At 41.7% G+C, this 23,386-nt stretch overlaps 1 protein-coding gene and 1 pseudogene across 1 annotated transcript in view; one reads left to right on the forward strand and one right to left on the reverse strand.

Moving 5' to 3' along the window:
* NPC1 (NPC intracellular cholesterol transporter 1) overlaps positions 1-23,386 on the reverse strand; it is a 50,789-nt gene that overhangs the window by 27,147 nt on the left and 256 nt on the right. The window contains exons 2-3 of the mRNA XM_085845170.1: positions 8,796-8,924; positions 20-126 (exon numbers count right to left, since the gene is read on the reverse strand). Of these exons, the coding sequence (XP_085701296.1) occupies positions 20-126; positions 8,796-8,924 (236 nt within the window). The remainder of the gene's footprint in view (positions 1-19; positions 127-8,795; positions 8,925-23,386) is intronic.
* Positions 19,492-21,037, forward strand: LOC147016480 (uncharacterized; annotated as a pseudogene).

The raw sequence follows: 23,386 nt of genomic DNA on the forward strand, positions 1-23,386 counted from the left end.
TGTGCCAGGTATAAAGTACCGAGACAGAAACTGGACAGGAAGGCTCATGCTAGTCTTGAGAGTACGCAGTTGGTCGACATTGCAACAGGTAGAAAAATTTCCATTGGAAAACTTCGGGCACAGCTCCTGGCACACGGTCAGAAGGAAAAACATTTGTCATTACAACTTCACACCAACCATTAACTAACATTACAAGGAAATAATCGCCATCCTCATGGGCCTGCAAACAGGGTCCAACAAGTTTATATTTTTTCTATACAAGGTCAAGGATTATGGAAACATGGGGTAACAGGTGGACACAACAAGGGAATAAAATACAGTAAGTAATCTGCAGGTAAGAGGGCTCAGTCAATATGGTGAAAGTCGAGAGAAAATAAATAATAACTAGAACTGCCACTTTATAACTGCTGGCAGTGATGACCGGGTACCCAGACATCAGCCTTTGATACAACATGAGACTTTCTGCAGATGACAGTTGCAAAGTTTCGCTTCGATAGGATAAGTGGTTCCAGAGAAAACATTATTTCATAGTGATACAAATGCAGCCCGGGATAGACTAGTTACAAACCGAGTAGCACAAAGTGTTCAATCTAGTTATTACATATGCAGTTAGCCCTTTCTCCCGGGGACATTGTCGGTATCAATTTAATTGCTATTCCTGTACCCTCAAACGCATTCAGGTGAGCCAAGTGAGCCTTTACTTATGGAAAAAAAAAAATCTAAAAGTTCTCAGATTCAAATAGTTAAATAATTCTGGCTGCCAAACCGCATGGCTGATCGGGTTGAAATTTTAAACCCACGTTTCACATGTCGGCTAAATTATTATTGTGAAGTTTCGTATACATAGAAGCAGCGGTTCCAGAGTAAACATAAATTAATATTTATCCTTCAATCCAACACGGCTGCCAAACCATGTAAACTATCAAGTAAAAATTAACAAACTTATATTCACTGCTCGTGTGCAATGTTTGTGAAGTTTCCCCTTGATCTGACCAGCCGTTCTGGAGAAGATGTTTGAAGGTTTTAAGGTAAATTCAATATGGCCACCAAACCATGTGACCTATCAATTAGAAATTAACAAACTTGTGAAAGGATGTCTTGGGGAAAGTGTGTGCGAATTTTTCCTCAATCTGTCCAGCCGTTCTGGAGAAGAAGATTTTTAAAATTTATTAATTTTCAATCCAAGATGGCTGACGAACCATGTGACCTATGACATCATAAATTTACATTCTGCCTCCAATCCTATACTGGAACAAGTGTGTGAAGTTTCATGTTCATCGGATAAGGTGCGTTTTTCCATCCAAGATGGCTGCCAAACCATGAGACTTTTGACGTCATAATTTTTATTATGTATGCAGACATGATGGAAGATAGTGGCAAATTTTTCCCTACAGTAGGTTATGTGATTCCAGAGAAAACATTATTTAACATTTTTCTTGAATCCAACATGGTTGCCAAACTATGCGACCTGTCAATTCCAAATCAACAAACTTGTATTCCCTACTCATGAGCAATACGTATGTGAAGTTTCCCCTTGATCTGACCAGCCGTTCTGGAGAAGAAGATGTTTGAAGGTTTCAGGGTAAATTCAATATAGCCAAACAATGTGACCTATCAATTAGAAATTAACAAACTTCAAAAAGGATGTCTTGGGGAAAGTGTGTGAATTTTTGCCTCAATCTGTCCAGTCGTTCTGGAGAAGATTTTAAAAATTTATTAATTTTCAATCCAAGATTGGTGACGAACAATGTGACTTACGACATCATAAATTTACATTCTGCCTCCATTCCTGCAGTGGAATACATTTGTGAAGTTTGTTAATCGGACAAGGTGTGTTTTTCTATCCAAGATGGCCACCAAACCTTGTGACGTCATAATTTTTACCATGCATGCAAAAAACGATGGTAGATGACAGATGCAACTTTTCACTTCGATAGGTTAAACAGTTCCAGAGAAAACATTATTTAATATTTTCTTAAATCCAACATGGCTGCCAAACCACATGACCCATCAATTATTCATTAACAAACTTGTAAAAGGATGTCATGGGGAATATGCCTGTAAAATTTTGCCTCAATCTGTTCAGCCATTCTGGAGATGTTTGAAAGTTTTAGGGTAAATTCAATGTGGCCACTGAACCTTGTGATCTGTCAATTAGAAATTAACAAACTTGTGAAAGGATGTCTTGGGGAAAGTGTGTGAATTTTTGCCTCAAGCTGTTCAGCCGTTCTGGAAAAGATTAAGAATTTATTAATTTTCAATCCAAGATACCTGATGAACCATGTGACCGAGGACATCATAAATTTACATTCTGCCTCCAATTCTGTACTGGAACACGTGTGTGAAGTTGTGTTAATTGGATAAGGTGCGTTTTTCTATCCAAGACGGCTGCCAAACCATGTGACGTCGCAATTTAACGTATATGCATACAAGGGGGTAGATTATATAGTAGCTAAGTTTCGCTTCAATAAGTTATGTGGTTCCAGAGAAAACATTATTTAATATAATTCTTGAATCCAACATGGCTGCCAAACCATGTGACCTTTTAATTAGAAATTACCAAAAAAAAAATATTGCAGACGAGTAGTGAATATTTATGTGAAGTTTCCCCTTGATCTGACCAGCAGTTCTGGAGAAGATGTTTGAAAGTTTTAGGGTAAATTCAATATGGCCACCAAACCATGCGACCTATCAATTATAAATTAACTAACTTGTGTAAGGATGTCCTGGGGAAAGTGTGAGAAATTTGGCCTCAATCTGTCCAGGAGAAGATTAAAATTTATTAATTTTCAATCCAAGATGGCTGACGAACCGTGTGACCGATGACATCATAAATTTACATTCTGCCTCCAATCCTCCAGTGGAATACATGTGGTTTTGTGTTAATCGGATAAGGTGTGTTTTTCTATCAAAGATGGCCACCAAACCATGTGACATCACAAGTTTTACTTTGTATGCAGACATTATGGAAGATAGTTGTAAATTTTCACTTCGATAGGTTATGTGATTCCAGAGAAAACATTATTTAATATTTTTTCTTGAATCCAACATGGCTGCCAAACCATGCGACCCATAAATTAGAAATTAACAAACTCTTAGCGAACGCAGTGAGCTTCATACTTAACGCGTGCACATGAGAATAGGAAACAACAACACAATACCGCTGGCTATTTGGAATCCATGTCATTGGCCATGACCTTTTGCTTCCGGTTGTTTTTAAACGCTGTGCGGTGTATAAACACGATTGGGTTTTAGTTATATCTTGTGAATACTACTTAACGCGTGCACATGAGAGAATAGGAAATAAAAACAACACAATACCCTGGCAATTGTGAATCCGTGTCGTTGGCTATGACCCTTTTGCTTCCGTTTTTTGTCATGGGGAATGATGCATGCCGGGAGATAAAGGCATCGTCGGAGACGTGAAAGACACAAATAATAGACATGGTGTATATTTCATCTACTAATTTTAATAAAGATATCTCCAGCATCATCAAAAAATAATTTTTAATCGTGATTTACGTTATTTGATCGCTGATCCCGAATCAAGGCCGAAGTAACCAGAAATTGCGTATACAGTTGTGAACAAGTTATAGGTAAAGTCAGAAGCGAATGTAAGAATACTACATTCGCTTCTTGTATTTATTTTTTTTTTAGATGAGATCCTGTTCTAGGCGGTGTAGTTGTCGTTGTGAAGGTAATGTTGAGGATTTTTTTTTTTTTTTTTTTCAGATGAGATCCTGTTCTTGGCGGTATAGTTGTGAAGGTCATGTTTAGGTAATATTTATTTTTTCAGAGCAAAAAGACTTTAATTTGATATATTTAAGAAGAATTCTATGTTCACTTCTAGGCTTTGCCTATTCCATATTATTCACGACAACTTGAGCAATTTGTACGTAAAGTTTCACCTTGATCTGACCAGCCGTTCTGGAGAAGATGTTTGAAGGTTTTAGGGTAAATTCAAGATGGTCATCAAACCATGTGACCCATCAACAAGAAATTAACAAACTTGAAAAAGGACATCATGGGGAATGTACGTGTAAAGTTTCGCCTCAATCTGTCTCGCCGGTCTGGAGAAGATAAAAAAAAAAAAAAAAAAATTAAAACTGGTAAACCAGTAATCCCGGGCTTCAAAGCGTGCCTCCATTTTAACACTATCACCCTGTCACATGATATGGGTTTTCCGAGTTAGAAAGTTAGTTCAAGTCTGCAATGGGGCCCAGCTACGGGGTCCCTCATGTTATCTCAATGAAGGATTGAAAAGCCCATAGCAATACATGATAGAGAAAGAAACTTCACATTGGACAAATCGAGGCTGGACAAATTTTCAAGTCCCCAAAAAAGTCCAATAACTCCACATTTGCATATTAATGTAAATGGCAAACTTGTAGAACGTTAAAATATCTTCCAGAATTTGTGGTCACTTTTTGTCTATCTTTTTTGGTTCTCATTTTACGACATGTCAAAAATGGGTGATTTTCAACTTTGGGGGGCTCTGGGGCCTCACTGGAGTAAAATACAGACATAGTGTAAACATATTTGGAGTCCCTTCCGCAAGGTTATCAGAATCTGTCATTAAATTTTTTCAACTCTCATTTGCATATTTGGCATATTTAATGAGGCGAATCGGCATCATTTTAATCATATAAATTATGCAACGATTTTGACGAAATTAACAACTTAACATTCCAATGGAACCTCGCAAATGTGTGCAAAAGTTTTAGGCTGTCCTATTACCCCTTCTGGAGAAGATGTTTTTAGGTTTTGGAGAAAATCCAATATGGCCGCCATACCATGTGACCTACGTCATCAAAATTTTCAAAGTATAAACTTCAGGTGGAGAGTTATTAAATGGATAAGTTTCATTGAATTTCATCCAAGCATTGTTTTTATTTTATGACATTTCAAAAATGGGTCATTTTCAACTTTGGGGGGCACTGGGGGCAAATACAGACATAGTATAAATATATTGGGAGTCCCCTGTTTATGTGCTATCTAAATTTATCATTAAATTTTTTCAACTCTCATTTGCATATTTAATGAGGCAAATCGGCATCATTTTAAATCACATGAATTATGTAACGATTTTGACCAAATTAACAAAACCATGGAACTTAGCAAATGTGTGAAAAAGATTGAGGTTGTCAGATTATCCCTTCTGGAGAAGATGTTTTTAGGTTTTGGAGAAAATCCAATATGGCCGCCATACCACATGACCTAAGTCATCAAAATTTTTAAAGTATAAACTTCAGGTGGAGAGTAATTAAATGGATAAGTTTCATTGAATTTACTCCAAGCGTTGTTTTCATTTTATGACATTTCAAAAATGGGTCATTTTCAACTTTGGGGGGCGCTGGGGTTCACTGGGGTCAAATACAGACATCGTATAAATATATTGGGAGTCCCCTGTTTATGTACTATCTAAATCTGTCATTAAATTTTTTCAACTCTCATTTGCATATTTAATGAGGCGAATCGGCATCATTTAAAATCATATAAATTAAATAACGATTTCAACCAAATTAACAACTTTACATTCCCATGCAACTTAGCAAATGTGTGCAAAAGATTGAGGCTGTCAGATTATCCCTTCTGGAGAAGATGTTTTTAGGTTTTGGATAAAATCCAATATGGCCGCCATACCACGTGACCTACGTCATCAAATGTTTCATAGTATAAACTTCAGGTGGTGAGTAATTATCCTGTGAAGTTTCGTTCAATTTCATCGAACAGTTTTCCCTCCAGATCCGCCACAAAATCGGTCAGTAGAACATAAAAATGCCTTTAATAATAATAATAATTAAAACTGGTAAACCAGTAATCCCGGGCTTCAAGGCGTGCCTCCATTTTAACAAATTTCAACACTATCACCCTGTCACATGATATGGGTTATCCGAGTTAAACAGTTAGTTCAAGTCTGCAATGGGGCCCAGCTACGGGGTCCCTCATGTTATCTCAATGAAGGATTGAAAAGCCCACAGCAAACATGATAGAGAACGAAACTTCACATTGGATAAATCGAGGCTGGACAAATTTTCAAGTCCCCAAAAAAGTCCAATAACTCCACATTTGCATATTAATGTAAATGGCGAACTTTTATAACGTTAAAATATCTTCCAGAATGTGTGGTCACTTTTTGTCCATCTTCTTTGGTTTTCATTTTACGACATGTCAAAAATGGGTGATTTTCAACTTTGGGGGGCTCTGGGGCCTCACTGGGGTAAAATACAGACATAGTGTAAACATATTTGGAGTCCCCTCTTCAAGGTCTATCAGAATCTGTCATTAAATTTTTTCAACTCTCATTTGCATATTTGGCATATTTAATGAGGCGAATCGGCATCATCTTAATCATATAAATTATGCAACGATTTCGACGAAATTAACAACTTAACATTCCAATGGAACCTCGCAAATGTGTGCAAAAGTTTGAGGCTGTTGTGTTATCCCTTCTGGAGAAGATGTTTTTAGGTTTTGGAGAAAATCCAATATGGCCACCATACCACGTGACCTACGTCATCAAAATTTTCAAAGTATTAACATCAAGTGGAAAGTTAAGGTGTTAAGTTTCATTGAATTTCATCAAAGCATTGTTTTCATTTAACGACATTTCAAAAATGGGCGATTTTAAACTTTGGGGGGCTCTGGGGCTTCACTGGGGTCAAGTCCAGACATGCTATAAACATATTTGGAGTCCCCTGTTTATGTCCTATCTAAATCTGTCATTAAATTTTTTCAACTCATTTGCATATTTAATGAGGCGAATCGGCATCATTTAAAATCATATAAATTAAATAACGATTTTGACCAAATTAACAACTTAACATTCCCATGGAATATCGGATATTTGTGCAAAAGTTTGAGGCTGTCGGGTTATCCTTTCTGGAGAAGAAGATGTTTTTAGGTTTTGGAGAAAATCCAATATGGCCGCCATACCACGTGACCTAAGTCATCAAAATTTTCAAAGTATAAACTTCAGGTGGAGAGTTATTAAATGGATAAGTTTCATTGAATTTCATCCAAGTGTTGTTTTCATTTTATGACATTTCAAAAATGGGTCATTTTCAACTTTGGGGGGCGCTGGGGGCTCACTGGGGTCAAATACAGACATAGTATAAATATATTGGGAGTCCCCTGTTTATGTGCTATCTAAATTTGTCATTAAATTTTTTCAACTCTCATTTGCATATTTAATGAGGCGAAACAGCATCATTTAAAACCATATAAATTAAATAACGATTTTGACCAAATTAACAATTTAACATTCCCATGGAATATCGGACATGTGTGCAAAAACTTGACGCTGTTGGGTTATCTCTTCTGGAGAAGATGTTTTTAGGTTTTGGAGAAAATCCAATATGGCCGCCATACCACGTGACCTACGTCATCAAAATTTTCAAAGTATAAACTTCAGGTGGAGAGTTATTAAATGGATAAGTTTCATTGAATTTAATCCAAGCGTTGTTTTCATTTTATGACATTTCAAAAATGGGTCATTTTCAACTTTGGGGGGCGCTGGGGGCTCACTGCGGTCAAATACAGACATAGTATAAATATATTGGGAGTCCCCTGTTTATGTGCTATCTAAATTTGTCATTAAATTTTTTCAACTCTCATTTGCATATTTAATGAGGCGAATCGGCATCATTTTAAATCATATAAATTAAATAACGATTTGAACCAAATTAACAAATCAACATTCCCATGAAACTTAGCAAATGTGTGCAAAAGATTGAGGTTGTCCGATTATCCCTTCTGGAGAAGATGATGTTTTTAGGTTTTGGATAAAATCCAATATGGCCACCATACCATGTGACCTACGTCATCAAATGTTTCATAGTATAAACGTCAGGTGGTGAGTTATTATGGTGTTAAGTTTCGTTGAATTTCATCCAACAGTTTTCCCTCCAGATCCGCCACAAAAATCGGTCAGTAGAACATAAAAACACCTTTAATAATAAAAAATAATACTGATTTCAATAGAGCTTCAGCCATGCTTGAAGCCCTAATAATAATACAAACGATTTCAATAGAGCTTCAGCCATGCTTGAAGCCCTAATAATAATTTCAAAACAAGATGGCTGCCCAACCAAGTCACCTATGACATCATTATATTTTTTCTACGGTGAATTGTTGGCGATGAGGCTCAAGAAATTCAGATTTTTCCTATGCAGCGTTCTACTTGACGAATTTTCACCGGGATACCGCTTAACTGATGACGTCACGAAAAATCACACGTGTTCCCGATGGGAGGTCATTAAAATGTATGAAGCGAAAAAAAATTCCATTGCACGGTTTCAGAGATACAGAGGTCCAAAGTTTATCGTTTTTTTTTTTGAAGATGGTGCTCTGCGACAGCAAACTTAATTGATAATTGTGACATCAAAAAAGATACATACTATGGTGAAAATTGCGTCGGACTTAGTGTTCCTGAGAAAATTATTTTTAAAGCAAAAAGCCTGTAAATTGCCGGCGGAAAAAGAAAAAGAAATAAACAGAAGAAAAACAATAGGTTACCCAGTCCATTTGACTGGGTACCCTAATAAAAATAAAAATTGAAGAAAAAAAAAAAAACCCTGCAGGACATGACATTTCTCTCAAAAATAAATAAGAATAATTATTTTTTTAACCCCTGAGAACTCAAGAAATTGTAGAATCAACACAGAGCAGGAAACAAAGCCAAGCCTCATAGCTCTCTCATACAAATGTTAGCTCTCATATGAGCCTCGACAAGGTATACAAAAAAAAAAAAAAGCCACGAGTTTCACAAAAACCCATTCCACCATCATCCTCACCACAAGGAGCTCGCGGTCATGAACAGGTAGAGGCTGAGCAGGACCATTATCGAAGCAGTTGTAGGGTTTACTCGTGCCGGGGTTCATCCCACACTCCCCGTACCACACACAGTATCCCTCCTGGTGAATCTGATAAGAGGAAATAAAGAGGAATCGAAGCTCAAGTTAAAAACCACATGGTGTATTTAGACCGACTATCTCCTCATCTGATTGGGTTAGTCACTACCAAGGCAAACATCCCATATTCTGCATCTATGTGTATGGCGGAACAAACTTATTCATGATCATGTGAATGCTCAAAGTTTTACACAAGCAGCACACAAACAGGATGTGAAACCAATGTGGCAACTCCAATGTTATAAATTATTGTCATGTTAACATTGGAGATTTTATGTCTGGTGTCCAGCTCACAAGGGGTACTTAGAGTGCAAAAGTTGGACAAAATAAATAAAATAAAACAAGACATGAGAAATTGCCGAGAACAGAAAAAAAAAAAACAACATTCACAAACAAATCACCAGGTGTGGTGAAAATGAGGGATGCAAGTAAAACAAAGCTTCAGATGAAAGACAAACCACAAGCTGCCAGTTCCTCCACCGTATCACTCACAAGCACATGACGGCATCGTTTGACGGGAGTTTATGCAAACCAACCAATTGATATACAACACCCTGTACTCTTACACACCCTTATCACAGATTCCTCTTACACCCAACTCTCACCAAATAAATATATAGATATATATATTTTTTAACTTTATCTCACCAATTTACAACTGTTGATAATTTTAATGATTTTGCTGTACATTTGAGGAATCAGGATTTCAAACTTGAAAACCATTCTATATTGTGGAAATGTTGCACGAGAAGATTCAGGACTCGGACGAGAGTCGTGTAGGGAATGTGTACGAGATTAGTAATGCATTTGCCAAGACCAAGGTAAGCAAGACCATTGGCTCGGATATCATTTCTAAAAACTGCAGTGAACAACTTGCCCCAGTGTGTACAAGTATTTATCAGTCTTAACTAATGGTATCGTTACACAAAATTAGAAATTTTCAATCAAGCATTACCCAAAGTGATAAAACAAGTAGCCTTGCCATCTAATGTGATGGAAGCGATTTGAAAGGATAATGTTGAAATTTGAGTCATCAAGTCGGCTCGTTTGAGCAATCTCAATTTGTATATCGGAGTAATAATGGTGTCGAGGATGCTTTGCTTTCGTTACAGCCAAAGATTGCTCCATCATTTAGAAACTAAACTCAAGGACTTTTCTAAGATCAGCGTTTGACTTCAATACCATTGTACCACACACATCAATTGGCAAGTTACTGAAATTAGACGTCGCCTCTCGGCTTTCAAGACCATATTCAGTTTTTACAGATAGACCACAACGGGTGAAGTGCAATAATATGGTATCACAAGTCAGGGTTTAGGGTCGAGGTGCAGCAGAAAGTGGTGTCGAACCCCATCCCCATTTCGTTTTCTTTGCATACAAGTGACTGCTGCAGTCAAAGTCCTTATTGTAGTGTTATGAAATATGCTGATAAAGTAATTAGTGGGTTCCTACTGAGCGACGAGGATGGAAAAGTGAATGAAATTCAGAAATTTTGTAGACCGATGTGACATCATTTAGTTACTAAATGACAAGACAAAGCAAGACAAGATATGTGGGTGACCCAAGGATAAATATTACACCATTAGTCTTTAATAGTCCTTCGTCTCTTGTCGAGGGACTGTTCAGTGGGCATGTGTTGGCTCGGTTGTATTTCCATCCATCCGAGACCAGACTGTATCGAGCGTTAGTGCTGCCAAAGCAGTCTCCTGGGTTATTGGGTACAATCCTGGACGGGTTGCCGCTCCGATGCAGGATACTTCAATGACTCAATCATCTCAGCAAGCTGGTACTCATTTTGCCAACCTCGGAAGAATGACAGGTTGAGTCAACCCCACCTGGTATTAATTCAACGGTAAAACAAGATTTGAACTCAGGACCTTAGGATTCCAAGCCTGCCACCCTAACCGTTAAGCCAACACGGAAGATATTGAATCCATGTTCTACCAGGTCAGTGTTCCAAAGATAGATTGTGACTGCCTTTGCTTCTTTTGGTGGCCCAATGGAAATACTCAACAAGGTGGTTGCATTTCACCTTTGTAACGTTTCAAGTCTCCCCCATCCCCCTCCTTTCAATCTCTCCTCCTTCACACCATCATTGTTAAATCCCTCTGCTACTTTCAATAATCCCTCCAAATCTGTCTGGTATGCCACCCTTGCTCCTTTTGACAATCCCTCCTTCACCCAATCTGTCTTACCTTCAACCCCACAGCCAATCACCCCTCGGTCCAGCAGAGTCCTTCTTCGTTTGTCACTCCATTCTTGCATGCATGTACATGGCACACAATGCTTGATGTTCAGCGGCTGCAGGATGTTTCTCGAATGTGAAACATTACGTATAGTGCAGGACTGTACAGGTGAATGCTTGCGCACGAGAGAGGGGGTGGATGCGGGGGATTCCATCATGGCCATGGTTAGGCATGTGAAGGGAGGGAAAAGGGCTGCACCGAGCATTTCCTCAGAATGACGTGGCATATTCCACAAGCTACGTCGTGAAACCACCCCCATTGACTATGGACCAATGCGAGATGGAGAAGGCTTGTGAAGGAATGGAGAAGAGGGATGTGAAGGGGAAAAATAAATAAATAAATAAAATAAAGAAGCGGACAGGGAAGGCTCACACAAAACCGGGACGGAAAGAGCTCACGAGAGGAAGAGAAAAGAGCAGACGGCTCAGATGTAAAAATGCTCGAGGGAGAAAAAGAAAAAGCTCACGAGAGGAAGGAGAGACGCAGACTCATGAAAGAAGGAAGGAGCTCACGAGGAGAAGAGACACGCAGAAGACCCATGAGGGGAGGGAAAGAAGAGAGGGGGGACGTGAGGATAAGGAAAGGTTTCAGGAGTAGCTCGTGTGGAAAAGAACACTCCTTCCATGAACTTCATCCTGTGGTCTCGATCCTGTCAGCCACGAAGGACAAGGAGGGTGAACGCAGAACTTCATCGACGTGGCCTGAGGAGGAAGAATGAGGAAGAGGGCGGTACGAGTCGTATATATAGCTGGCATCTCTGGGACGCCGGAGAGGACTCACCTACTTGGTCCGGGCATGCGGCTGCGTGTCCGATCGTACCACTGGCCATCTTCCACATTTGGGCTTGCACAGCCATTAGGCTGTGTGCGACGAGGAAGAAAAGAAGAGACTCTGCTTTCCTTTTATTTTCAAATTCTTTTTGTATTCTTCCCCCCTGAGTGAATGATGGCCAAATCTTTTGTGCAAGTAAGATTGAATAAGAATATGTGATGGTTAAATCTGCTTTTATGTGCCTTTTGGAGTGAGAGTGAGAGTGAGTGAGTCCAATCTGTCTCAGTTGCCTTTTCCTGTATTGCTCAGACAGTGCACAAGTGTAGTTTGACGGGAAGTTGTACCCCACCCGATTTGCTTTGTGAGCCAGGCACTCATTGTTATCGCTAGGCATGACACCCCAATTGACTCGGCTGTTCACAGGTAAAGTATATGTGAGGTAGTGTAACCCTGGTAGGATTAGCAGTGCCAATCGGAATTCATGGTTGCTAAGCAACCCACCAGTGCACAAAGTCATCTGTGCCCGGCACTCCGGCAGCCTCAGGACCAGCCATTCAAGAGAGACCCGAGTGCTTTCCCTCGTAGCAAGCCCTGAACCCCAGATCCGTAACAGTATTCTCACTCAATTTGACGAGAGAGAAAGAGAGAAAGAGAAAGAGAGAGAAAGAAAGAAAGAGAGAGAGAGAGAGAGAGAGAAAGAAAGAAAGAAAGAAAGAGAGATAAGAAATTGGAAAGACCAAGGAAGATTGCCCAGCATGCAATATGGACAAAGCTTCCGTTGATTTGTACATTGTATGAGGCACATGTGGTATTGAAGGTTCGCAGGATAATACAAGAACCATCACACCCACTTTAGGTTTGTTTTGGGCCAATTCCACGAGTAACAGACTGACAAAAGTGAAATTTTCCTTCGAGTGAACAGATCCTAAAATGTATGTCTGAAATTTCCAGAATTTATTTTTGTTATCCATACACCAATAGGTTCTTGTAAACAATGAAATTTCTCTTAAGCTCTTAGACCAAGGTGCACCGATTCAATTACAATGGTAACGGACTGACATTTGCGCAGCCAACTTGAGACATGACATACTTAAAGTAAAATTTCTGAAGTGTATATCGCAGGAAGAAAACGTTCCATGCTATACTATATGTGTATCAGAAAGCAAGACCAGTTCTGTATTACAGGGTGCCCCACAAAAAAAAAACAAAAAAAAAAACAAAAAAAAAAAAAACAGGAAATTTGGTACAGTTTATTTAAAACAAAACAAAAGCAAACTTGGATGAAGTGTAAAACAAAGATACACTTTATTATATGTTGGTTTATTGGTATGGTAAAATACGGCAAAATAAATCTCAAATTTCCTGGTTTTCTGTGGGGCACCTTGTAAAAGGGATAAGGGATATCACTTTCAATTGGTTTGAGTCTGGTAGTTAAGTAGCCACTTAAAGGGCTGTGGTAAGAGACCGACAGCTTCTGAAAATAAGTAAAAAGGAACAAAATCTATATTTACTAGCTTTGTCACTAAATTAATGTATACAGCAAGTCCAAGATGCAGAATACAAAAGAGGAGAGATCTTCAATTCGATAAATTTACCCAAGCACCGGCCCTTATGCAAAAAGGTCCATGGCCGACCTCACACAATCACAGCAAAATTGAAACTGGACAGTTCCATCAGTTTTGACAGTTAGAATGAGATATATATTGCTAAAAAAACTCATCTTGTATGTATGTGTGTAAGTTTCCGAAATACAGCCCAAACGGTACACGACAGCACAAAAAAATTTAGGGCCACCTTACTTACCATTCACCTGCAGTGTGCAACATCAAGTTTCGTTCAAATCGGGTAACGAAAAAAAAATCATTAAAAAATAAATTCCCAATTCAGTCAAGTACTGTTCGGGAGTATTTAATCAATGCAAACAACCACGGCGGTATAGTTTGCTGGAGCTATCTTTTATTTCATCAAACGCTGTCACAACAGGAACCCAACGGGTTCACTGGTCGTCTCGTGTAACAAAATTTAACAATAGTTCAAAGCAATTACAATCTTAACTGGCATATTTACAAGTGGTAGGGTGTGGATCAGGATTCTATTTCAGATGCCTGCCCTTTTCTTTCCAGTAAACTCTTTTGATGCCACGCCTGGTGTTGGCTTAATGGTTAGGGTGGTGGGCTTTGGATCCAAGGATCCTGAGTTCAAATCCCGTTCAGCTGTTGAATTAATACCAGGTGGGGTTAACTCGGTCTGGGGCGTTCCATGTCAAGTGTACACATTTTTCAGCGAAATTTTGACACATCGTCTCAAATTTCACTAATTTTTTTGTGCAAGTGTTTGTATCCACGTTAAAACATTGTGTCAATTTTCAGACCTGGGGGCCCATTTTAGGGCCCCCCCCCGGTTGACCCACAATCTTCGAGTGGCCATATCACAGGTTGTCGTGGTCCGATTTGGATGATCGTGGGATGAAAATGCTCGTAAAAGCGAGATCTTTCGAATTCACTCCGAAACTAATTCAAAAAGTTATAGTTTGGGGTGCCTTTGACATCGAGCCCCGCCCCCAGCCAAACCGATGATCCTGATTTTTTCGTGTGAGAATACCCCTTCATATACTCCAACATCTCAGCATAAATGAAAATGGGATCTCAATGGGTTCAAGTGTGATGATGGTTTTATTGTTCAGAGTCCACATATCACTAATTCTTGATTCGACATTGGGCGACGTTTGCAGTCATCGTTCCAATGATGTCACCTGCTCGCAGGTGACAATGTCTGAAATCGACAATTATATATATATATATACATATATATATATATATATGTATATATATATATGTATACATATACACACACATGGGGCTGCAAAAGTAGGTATACAGTAATGAAAAACAAAACGTGCACACAAAAGGTATTTTATTGATTATATAAGCATATTAATCTCTCAAATGTTTATTTTAATGAATTAAATGAATTCTAGTATTAAATGAATCAGGTCAGGTATGGGAGCATGTGCCAGAACAGCGCGTCGCTGCGTCCACTTTCCGCCGGTACTCCAGGGGCCTCCGTCTGGCCATCCCCCAGGCAGATGCCAGGCCCATCCCCATCTCCTTGAGATGATTGTCAACCTGCTGCAACCACGAGGCATGTGGTCGGCCCACTGGCCTCCTCCACTCATGAGACTCCTTCGCTGAGAGAATCTGGTGAGCAGGATCAGCGTCAGGAAAACGAGCCACATGTCCATACAGCCGCAACTGACGCTCACGGACGATGCAGGTAACAAATCTCATCAGAGTCTCAGCAACCGCTCGTTGGACACAATCTGACCAGCGATAGCCAAGGATTCTCCGAAGAGACCTGGTACCAAAGGAATTAAGTCTCCGTCTCAGATACTTGGTCAGAGTCAAAGTCTCGCATCCATAGAGCAAGACTGGAATTATGAAGGATCTGAAGACTCGGACTTTCGTCCTCCCACACAGGTACCGCAGCGCCACACCCCATGATCCAGTGAATCCATGACTCCCAAGGCCCGACCCAGACGTCTATTGACCTCAGACTCACAGCCAGCAGAGACATGAATATCACTGCCAAGGTAAGTGAATCTCTCCCCGACCTCAACACAAACAGGACAGCAGCATCCAAGATGTCACCGAAAGACTGGGTCTTAGTTTTGACCCAAGAAACCCGTAATCCCAGCGGCTCAGACTCCTCATTCAGCACCTCGAGGGCCCCCAAAAGGATATCTAAAGTCTCCGCAAAGATGACTGCATCATCTGCAAAATCAAGGTCCGAGATCTTGACATTCCCAAACGATGCATGCAGGTTGATCTCTCCGACATCCTCCCTAAAATCCAGTCCATACAAGTGTTGAAAAGTGTGGGGGCCAGTACACACCCCTGACGAACTCCAGTAACAACTGGAAATAAGTCAGAGATGGTACCACCACACTTCACAGCACTCTCAGTACCAGAGTAGAGTTCAGACATCAGATCGATCAGTTTTGGTGGCACCCCACGAAGACGAAGAATCCTCCAGAGGACATCCCGATTCACTGAATCGAACGCTTTACAGAGATCAACATAGGCTGCAAGCAGCCCCTGCCGAAACTCTCGTCTGCGTTCGGTGACGACACGAAGAGCAAGGATGCAGTCAATCGTTGACCTCTTTGATGTAAAGCCTGACTGCTCTGGACGCTGGTGCTCAAGCAGATGGTGGCGAACCCTATCAAGAATTATCCGAGCAAAGACCTTGCCCGGCACCGAGAGCAGCGTCACCCCTCGGCAGTTGTTGTAGTCTTGGCGATCACCCTTCCCTTTCCAGAGAGGAACAATAAGGCCCCTCTTCCAGTCAGTTGGGATGATGCCTGTGTTCCAGGCAGAGCACAAAACTGCATGCAACGACACGAGTGCAGCATTTCCACCAGCCTTGAGAAGTTCAGCATGGATGCCACAGATCCCTGGAGCTTTTCCCCGTTTCAACTGGTTCACCGCAGCCCGTGTTTCCACAAGCGAAGGTGGACCACAGTTGATTCGAGGGTCAGCAACAGGGATTGTAACACCCTTGATGTCCAACTCGACAGCTTAGGGGATCAGCCTGGTACCACTCAAAATAACCGGCCCAGCGGGCCTTCACTTCAGACTCCTCTGTCAAGAGCCTTCCACTCTCTGCTCTAACTGCAGTGCTCCGAGGGATGGGCTCGGATGAACGTAATGTGCGAATTCCCCTGTAAGCGGGACGAGAATCACCTGTACACAGGTGATGCTCTTCCCCCTCACACATAGGCTTCCTTGTCCACCCTCAGTGCACATACAGTTTTACGCCTCAGCTCCCTGAACAGCTCAGCACTGCCATTCAGCCCGGCCCTGCGACTCTGGTCAATGGTCTCAAGTGTCCCTTGAGACAAAATTCTTCTTTGCGAAGATCGTAGCATAAACAGAGACCAAGGAAATGACACCCAAGGAGTGACCAATCCTTAATCTCACAATACGCTGGTTGACCGGTGTTACTACAATTATCATTGGGGTCAGCTTATTGGACACAGCTACTGCAACCATCAGCGCGACCAGACCAATAGTAGGTGTAACCACCCACCATTATCTCGCCGCAATCCGGTCTCCGAACCTCAGAGAGAGCTGCAATCCCGATGTCCAAACACTTGAGCTCAGATGATAGAGACAGGTGATCATCCTCTCTTAGGGATAGGACATTCCAGGCACCCACCCAAAGGGACTGCCTCAGGTTAACCCAAGGAGACCGCCGTCTGGTGGACGACACCTCAGAACCACTCCGACACACTCTCCCGCAATCTGACCCAGGGATGTTACCCCGTGGTTTTCCTCCTATCAAAGATTGGGGGTACCGAAGGCTTTGCCCCAATCCCATCATCCGGTGAGCTGCCCTGCGAAGGGAAGCTGCATAGGAGGTACTCCCACGGAGTGAGTTTTCAGAATAAATGAATCCTAGCACCACTAATACTGGTATAATCCTTACTGTATACCTACTTTTGTAGCCCCTTGTGTGGAAAAAAATATATTATATATATATATATATATATATATATATATATATATATATATATATATATATATATATATATATATATATATATATATATATATATATATATATATATATATATATATATTGCACCATTTGCAAAAAAATTATTCTGCCTATTGATTTTTAAGTGTACATTTTTTTTGTATAACAATCATCAAATTAAGTTATAAATGGACTAATCTCAGTTTTTGTATATTTTGCAGTAAGCATGACGACTGAAGATCGAAATGAGTTCCAAAAATACTGTTGTGATCTGTTCAGCTACCTTAAAATGAAACTAGGAAAAGATCTTCGCAATATGTCAAATGATATTGTTACGGTTGTGGAAATTTGCAAACCACCATTCAGGTCCCGTAGGTGAGATATCTCTGTAAGTACATGTGTAGTTAGCCCCAAACCCGTTGTTTAATGGGAATAAGTGTGATTTTCAGGCTGCGACCCTTTGAGATAGCCGTTTTTCTGTTCTATCTTTATTTTGAACCAACCACGTCTCAACCGCCATCACACAACCACCAACCACAACAACGCCAACAGCCACGATCTTTACCTTCACAACTCGCTCCCGCAAACATCGCATCACTGCCATTCCGAATGGCACCATGGCCATAAACCATCACCTCTCTCCTTCTATGGCCATTCCCGCACCACTTGTGAGCACGGAGCATCAGGCTGTCCTGGGCTCGTACGGGACGCGCGCCGAGCCGCGAGTGCAAAATGCGGCCTTTCCGAGGAGAATTCGGATCAGGAATACTACACGCCCACTTCTGATCCATCCAATCAGCAAGCACGAGGCGGTTTTAAAAGAGTCGTTTTGGAGAGCAGAGTGTGGCAGCGGCAGAGTCGGTTTGGGTCAAGTCGGTCTTGGCAGAGTCGGTTTAGGCAGAGTCGGCCTCAGAAGAGCGGAGAGTGTTTTGGGCAGAGTCGGGTTGGAGCGCGGAGTGGAGTCGGGAGGCGAGGGCGTACAGGTGGTTTGCTGCAGTTGGCTGAGGAGAATTGGGGAAGAGACCGAGGAGTTCGGGTCTGAGGCAAGGAAGACGGCGGTCGGCGACGAGGTCGCGGTGGGATCGCTCGTCGCGGGACCCAAGCAAGCCAGCTATCCTACTTCCCCAGAGCATCAACAATTCCCCCCCCCCTTTCCCCCACGCTGAGATAGTGCGAAAAAATGTGCATCATGTTGAACTGTTTTCCCGTTTCGCTTCGTCTTTTCTTTAATTGAATCTCCATCTTGCTTCACGTAAAGGGTTGGTCGTGGGCTTAATACGCCCGATAATTAATTTGAACCGTCGAGGCCGACGATAACACCGCTCGGTTATCCTGATAGTACGGAACAGATCGCTTAAGTGGCCCGTGTCCGGAGTCGACCTGCGGCGAGGTGCAATCGCCCGGTCTACCCTCCGCGTGGGTACTTAGGTAGGTCGAGTTTGGCGAACAACCCTATCCCACGCGGGGGGCCGATTGGCACGATCGTGGTGAGGCCGAAAGGCCCACCCATGACTAGCTCCCGGCGTTAGTCCGAGAGGGTCACGACAGAATTGTCCGTCCGGTGGGCGACGTGCCGCGATTCGAGTTATGTGGCCGTTCGCACGCCGGCGGGCGCGAATTCGCAACAATATGTTGATGAAATTTTCTTCAAAGGTGAAAAACAAAAGACAGACTTTGTACTTTGTGCAGAAAAAAAAAAAACTGTTGTCACCAGAGTGTATTGAAGAATCATCTTCGACCAGTTCGAAATCATCATCAGAAGGTACTATCGAAGGCATTGCAGAATCTATTTCGACAGACGAGGACGAGGAGGTTTTTGAGCGAGAAGCAGAAGTTGACCTATTAAACCAGTCGTTATCGATAAGCGAAAGCCCATTCAACAAACGAAAGGCGGAAAGGAACCCAGGGTACGTTCCTGAAAAGCGAAGTAAAGTGGAAGATTCTGTGCGAAAGAAATAAGAACTAGTTGCTAGACCAAGCACTGCAGATAAAACACAAAATACAGCGTCAAAATGTGATGAAAACTGCATGCCAGAGGTGATCAAAAGCCTTAAAGAAACATACGTTGTTTCGAGCCGTTCAGAGCAAATACGTACACTGACAATATTTGCTCGGAATATGAGCATCAGAGGGATGATGAGTGAATTCAGTTGCTCCCAAAGAATGGCTGTGCAAGCCAAAAATTTACAGAAAGAAAATGGTATGCCATAGTCTCCAAATCCCAAACAGGGTAAAATATTGCCTAACTTAGTGAAATCCGCCGTAACCAAATTTTACCGAAGTGATGAAGTCAGCCGAATAATGCCGGGAAAAAAGGACTGTGTGGTGGTCAGGAATGAACATGGAAAATACAAAATTCAAAAGCACCAGGTACTAAACAATCTCAAGGAACTGTTTCAGATATTCAAAGAGAGAACCCTGGCTTGAAAGTTGGATTCACGAAGTTCACCATGCTCCGTCCCTCGGAGTGCGTCCTGGCCGGTTCAGGCGGTACACACAGTGTATGTGTATGTACGATACATCAAAATGTGAAACTCATGATGTTGGGTTCCAAAATGCCACAGATAGCCAAACTTCCAAGCAATCATGTGATAGCACGCATAGTTTGTAACCCAGCACAACCGGCATGTTATTTCAGAACTTGTGAAAGTTGCCCATCAATTGAAGACTTCAAAACCGAGCTACTGAGTGCTTATGAACAAGAGGAAATTGATGAAATTCAGTTTAAAACGGTGGACATCCACCGACAGATCTGAACTGAGCTCCATGGTCCTGCCTTTGGAAGAATTCATTCATCAATTCTGTGAACGCGCGGTGAAATTAGTGAGACAACTTCATTGCCAAGGCCCAATCTCAGTTTCTGAAAAATAAGAAAGACGAAATCGGTGAAGGAGAATTTGTAATTGTTGGAGACTCCTCAGAGAACTATTCATTTGTCATACAGGATGTGGCCCAAGGATTCCATTGGAAATGCTCTCAAGCGACAATTCACCCCTGGGTTTACTATTTCAAATCGGACGATGGCAAATTAAACCACGATTCGTTCACGATTACATCAGAATGCAATACTCACGACGTTGTCTCAGTCCACCTATTCCAAAGAATGCTCATTGAACACTTTAAATCCAGCTTTGGAAATGTAAAGAAACTTTACTACTTCTCAGACAGTTGTGCTGGCCAATAGAAGAATTGCAAAGCCTTCATAAACCTATGTTGTCACAAATCAGAGCATGGTATCGACGCAGAATGGCATTTTTTTGCCACAAGTCATGGCAAGGGCCCTTCAGATGGCGTGGGAGGTACAGTCAAACGAGAAGCAACACGTGAGAGCCTGCGTAGACCTTACGACAGTCAAATTATTTCGCCAAAAGATCTTTTCGCCTTTGCTGAAAATGTTTTGAATGAAATTAAGTTCGGTTACGGGATCCAAGAGGCGTATGACGAGGAAGAAAGAAATCTGGAAGAAAGGTTAAAAACTGTCAAAACCACAGCTGGAACTCAAAAAAAAAAACTTTATGCTTTCATCCCTATTTGTGAAACTGTTCTTCAAGTAAGCAAATTCAGCCTTAGTGAGGAACACCGTATCGAGTCAGCTATTTCAAAATCTACACCAACTTTTAATGAGAAACTCAGGTTATGTCACAGTGCACTATGATGGAAAATGGTGGCTTGCCTGCATCATGGAAGCCTTGCAGGACACTCATGAAGTGAAAGCGAATTTTCTTCATCTAAACGGGCCCGCAAAGTTTTTTTTTTCCTGACATTGAAGATCCCGGCATTTTAGACATTTGATATACTTTTCCATAAAATCAAAAACTGCTTCAGGTAGAACCTACGCAATCAGTAAAAAAAAATCTTGACTATAATATGCTTGGAAAAACTCATACTAGTATCACTTCCAGTTCCTGCATGTGCATGTGCGAAATTTATGTACAATATACTGATATAGTGCATCGGAAATCTTGTGTTCAAATATTGTGTGTCCAGCACCCGAGTCCCCGAACAATAAAACAATCACACTTGAACCCATTGAGATCCCATTTTCATTTATGCTGAGGTGTTGGGGTATATGAAGGGGTATTCTCACACAAAGAAAAAAATAAAATAAAATAAAATAAAATAAAATAAAATAAAATCGGGACCATCGGTTTGGCTGGGGAGCGGGGGCCCAAGGTCAAAGGGCGCCCCAAACTATAACTTTTTGAATGACTGTTTGAGCGATTTTACTTTCCGCGATTCGAAAGATCTCGCTTTTACGAGCATTTTGATACCAAGATTAGCCAAATCGGACCATGACAACCTGGGATCTGGCCTCTGGAAGATTGTGGGGCAGCCGGGGACACCCAAATTTGGGGGGGCCCTAAAATAGGGCCCGATGTCTAAAAGGTCTAAAAGTTGGTATTTTGAGTTTTCACCAAAGTGAATAAATGACCAACATATGGGGAGAAAATGAGGTATTAGTGTCGGAGGGTGAGTACACTTGACATGGAATACCCCGCCGGTCACCCTTCCGAGGTCGGCAAAATTAGTGCCAGCATGCTGGTACACTGTGTCGGAGTAGCAACACGTCCAGGATTGTGCCCAATCGCCAAGGAGACTGCTTAAGCAGCACCAATGCTCTGCACAAAGTATGGTCCCAATCTCCTCCTCTTTTGATGTTGTTGAGGTCAGGAATGTTGAAAGGTCCATGTCCACAGAAGACAAAAAGATGGGCCATCTTCTCTTTCACATCCCTTGTAAGCCAATTGAATGACCCTGGGAATATCTTTCAAAAATTCCATTTCTGCTACCTTGGGGTTTCCTTCTGCGATTGATAATACTCGACCAATGTGGAACTGGTCATCACAAGATACAGCACAGGAGCTTTCAACATCGACATCCACTTGGCCAGCTAAATCCTGACCACCTACAGGAGACTGATCTCCAACATTGCCAGATGCTTCATGACCGGTAGTACTAGCATTCAGAACATCAAAGAAGCGATGCTACCATGATGCACTGAATATTTTGCAAACATTGCTTTATTGAAATCAACTGCCAAGACAGAATGCAGCTTCTGAGTTCCAGCGCACAGCCAATTGATTGCTGCACTTTCATCTCGCTCGTTTGCTTTGAGAAATAGCCGACTCAGGAACACGTAGGACATCTATCAGAATGGCTTTGCTCGTAACGAACTCGACACATTTTGAATACATTTACGCCCAGACAGCACCTCCAACAAAACCATCCTTTTAACATCCCCACCTCCTCACTGACAGTCTGCCTCCTACATTGACCACCTCCTCCATCGCCCACCTCCTCACTGACAGTCTGTCTCCATCGACCTCACTGACAATCTCCCTCCTCCATCGCCCTCTTCCTCACTGAATGCCTCCTCCATCACTGTCTCCCTCCTCCTCACTGACCATCAGCCTCCTCATTGACCATCTCTCCTCCTCACTGAATGCCTCCTCCATCACTGTCTCCCTCCTCCTCACTGACCATCTCCCTCCTCCTCACTGAATGCCTCCTCCATCACTGTCTCCCTCCTCCTCACTGACCGTCTGCCTCCCCCATCACCCTCCTCCTCACTGACCGTCTCCCTCCCTCCATCGCCCTCCTCCTCCTCCTCACTGACCGTCTGCAATAATCAAGAACACCCAACCAACCCCATCAAGGGCCAAAGTTTACGTTCCGATAAATAAATAAATTTTTAACGATTATATACACTGAATATCCAGTGCTGTAAATGAAATAAAACACCACACACCACACACCACACACCACACACACACACACACACACACACACACACACACACACACACACACACACACACACACACAAACACACACACACACACACACACACACACACACACACACACACACACACACACACACACACACACAACCACTTTTCCAGTTGTTTCCCAACATT

The sequence above is a fragment of the Eptatretus burgeri genome, chromosome 11 (genome assembly GCF_056783735.1).
Source record: "Eptatretus burgeri isolate ZD-2024b chromosome 11, Ebu_testis_v1, whole genome shotgun sequence".
NCBI lineage: Eukaryota > Metazoa > Chordata > Myxini > Myxiniformes > Myxinidae > Eptatretus > Eptatretus burgeri.